Raw genomic sequence first — 3362 nt, forward strand, 5'->3', positions numbered from 1 at the left:
CAACCATCCATCCATCCATCCAACCATCCAACCATCCACCAACCATCCATCCATCCATCCATCCAACCAACCAACCATCCAACCAACCATCCAACCAACCATCCAACCAACCATCCATCCATCTATCTATCTATCTATCCATCCAACCAACCATCCAACCATCCATCCATCCGTGTCTGCTTATCCGGGGGCCGGCTCACAGGGGGAAGCAGTTTTTCAAAAGTTTCAACAAGAATCCAACCTATTATTACCAAATAAAACATGAAATAATGATTTATAAAATCATGGCAAAAAATCAGTGAGCTATTTTAATAGCTTGGGATTCCGTGCAAAAAAAAGAGAGAAATGTATAAAAAGGCTTAAGGCAGCCAGTCATCTCCTTTTACATGTTGTTTTTGTTCTTTTTCCTCATTTTTATGTGTGAGAAACATCAACATCGTTATTGGAGGCCCAGTTAATTTTACACAACATGTGTAGCGGGGGGGGCCCTGCGATCTCTCCGTCAGATAAGGGGTCCTTGGCTTAGTTGAAGAAAAGCAGAAATGAGATGGACCAACCTCTTGAGTTGAGTATGTAGTGACGTGGCCAGTCGAACCATCTCCTCCAGCTCTCTCACCAGCTTGTTCCTCTTGCAGTGGAGCCGCAGCCTGAAATGACCAAAAGTAAAAAAAAAAACTAATTAAACTACTTTATTCTGTATTTTGTTCCAGTCAGCTACAGACCTGCAGGTGGCAAGTGATGTCTTCATTTGATCTATTTGATTTAATCCTCTTAATACAAATCCTGTTGTTGTTGCTAGTCTTGATTTGCCAGACCCTCTTCCACAGGGCTGCAGAAGAGGGTCTGGCAAATCCACACAGCGTACTGGGATGGGAGAAATACGTGCTCTAGTTTTTTGGCATTGAACCAATCACAATCGGCTTGGACGGAGCCACGGTGCCTCTGCAGAACAGCCTCGGGAAGGAACTTGTTTTGGTGGAACGTGTGTACGTTCAAAGGTTGTTTTACTCAGATTGGACAGATAGTCTAGCTAGCTGTCTGGATTTACCCTGCAGAGACCTGAGGACCAGGTAACCATAGTCCTCAGATTGGACAGATAGTCTAGCTAGCAGTCTGGATTTACCCTGCAGAGACCTGAGGACCAGGTAACCATAGTCCTCAGATTGGACAGATAGTCTAGCTAGCTGTCTGGATTTACCCTGCAGAGATCTGAGGACCAGGTAACCATAGTCCTCAGATTGGACAGATAGTCTAGCTAGCTGTCTGGATTTACCCTGCAGAGATCGGAGGACCAGGTAACCATAGTCCTCAGAAATCCACCGGAGGTTAAAACACCAACACAAAGACAGAGGAAGGGGACGGACATCCGGCAGAATTTTCGGCGGCACCGGGAATGAAATGTGGCCGATATAGACAAGTTAAATGCTATCAGTTGTATAATGAATCTTAGATCACAATCTTTAGATTTATAAAAACAATCCTACATTATCAATGTTTATTTTGCATGCTTTTAAAGTTCTTTACATGATTATTGTTTTCTTATAATAACAGTTCTAATTTGTAAAAAAAAAAAGAAAAAACGTAAGAGAAATACAAAGTCCACTGGACATAATCCGCCATCTCTGGTAGCGCTGGAGGTGTGAGTACTTTGGTAAAATGTTAACAAATATGACATGTTGGTGGCAATGTGTCGGGGGTGTTGTGTTCAGGTGATAGTGGTGTCACTTGTTTGAATGAGCTTTGTAAGTCCATTAACAGCTGTTACTATGATCCTTGCTTTCAGTGGAAACAGGCTAAAGAGAGGAAGCCTTCTATCAGGTTACAGACTACTGCTAGTGTGTGTGTGTGTGTGTGTGTGTGTGTGTGTGTGTGTGTGTGTGTGTGTGTCTGTCTGTCTGTCTGTCTGTCTGTGTTTGTTCATGTTAACTTGATTTTGTGAGTTGTGTGTTTCCTGTCTGGATTTTAGTTCTACTTTTCCTTATGCATAAGACCTTTTTTATTGTTTTTAAATATTTGTTTCTGTATTTATTGTTTATTCTATTTAACCCCTGTGTTGTCCTCCCAGGTCAAAATGAACAATGTTTTGACGCTTTTGTCACTTTTTTATCACTATTTGGCACTTTTTTTCAACATTTTCTTCATTTTTGTAACACTACCATCAGTATATTACATATCACTATCACATCACTAACACCAATATATTAACACTAGTTTTACACTATTTTTTCTTTCAAATTCATGGCCAAGAAAACACAGGACTTTCCCGAGGAGAGCGGGGATCGTATCCCACGCGTCACTTTTTCTAAACTCAACCCACATGTCATGTTTCTTCTCGCGATAACATGCTAAGTAGCAATAACACGCCAAGTGGTGTGTATGTGCACGGCGCTGTGTACATCGTAGACATACAGTACACCGGACAGTTCAAAATTCATCCAGAAAACACGCCACTGGGCTTAAGAAAGTCAGCGTGTATATTTACGCAAAGTCATGATGTCATGTTGAAAAAGAGAGGATTTTTCTGCATCGAGTACTTCAATTACTTTTACTTAAGTAACATTTTCAATGCAGGACTTTCACTTGTAACAGATTAGTTTTACAGTGTCGTATTAGTACTTTTACTCAAGTAAAAGGATCTGAATACTTCTTCCACCTCTGAGAATACGGTGGGAGAAAATGTCTGGAAGTTTCCAAGTACATTCAAGACTTTTTCAATTATGTGACAAACAACTTTTGTGTAAACGTTTGGGTCGGGTTTTATAATAACACACACCAAGAAACAGCGATATTTGTTAAAGGTCCCAAGATGCAACGATCTGTAGCGGAGCAGAGATCTCTTCAGGAGCGGGGTGGTGGTTTTCAGACATCTGCCTCTCTCTTCCGCTAGCAAGGGCAACTTACTCATTTCATTTGACATTCTCATTTTGACCTGCCACACAAGGCCCAGCAAAGCTTCCTCCAACTTGAGTGGAGGTCTAATTGGCCGTATATCTGCTAATACCTCCGTGGGTTAGTGGAGTCTTTAACACTTCCAAAACAAATTAAAGACTTAGCCGTACTCAAAGACCCTGATTCAGTGAATGTGACATCTGCAAAACCTGCACACAGTGAATACATGAGTGTGTGCACATTCCTGTGTGTGTGTGTGTGTGTGTGTGTGTGTGTGTGTGTGTGTGTGTTTGTGTGCGTAGGTGGACTACGACAAGTTACTTTTGCAACCAGGCTCTGGAGCCTCTCAGGTTTCAGGAACAGGAGACAAGACACAAAGAGAGGCTGAGCTCAGGTAGAGTCTGACCTAAACACTGAACAACAGTAGTCCTGTTAAAGGGGGGGAGAGAGAGAGAGAGAGAGGAGAGGAGGAG

The 3362-nt window shown here is 42.0% G+C and overlaps 1 protein-coding gene across 1 annotated transcript in view; it reads right to left on the reverse strand.

The window, feature by feature from the left end:
- The window catches only part of wwc1 (WW and C2 domain containing 1), a 54773-nt gene that overhangs the window by 19209 nt on the left and 32202 nt on the right, over positions 1-3362 (reverse strand). The window contains exon 10 of the mRNA XM_034889998.1: positions 558-647. Coding sequence (XP_034745889.1) covers positions 558-647 — 90 coding nt within the window. The remainder of the gene's footprint in view (positions 1-557; positions 648-3362) is intronic.

The sequence above is a fragment of the Etheostoma cragini genome, chromosome 13, assembly GCF_013103735.1.
Source record: "Etheostoma cragini isolate CJK2018 chromosome 13, CSU_Ecrag_1.0, whole genome shotgun sequence".
NCBI classification, from domain to species: Eukaryota; Metazoa; Chordata; class Actinopteri; order Perciformes; family Percidae; genus Etheostoma; species Etheostoma cragini.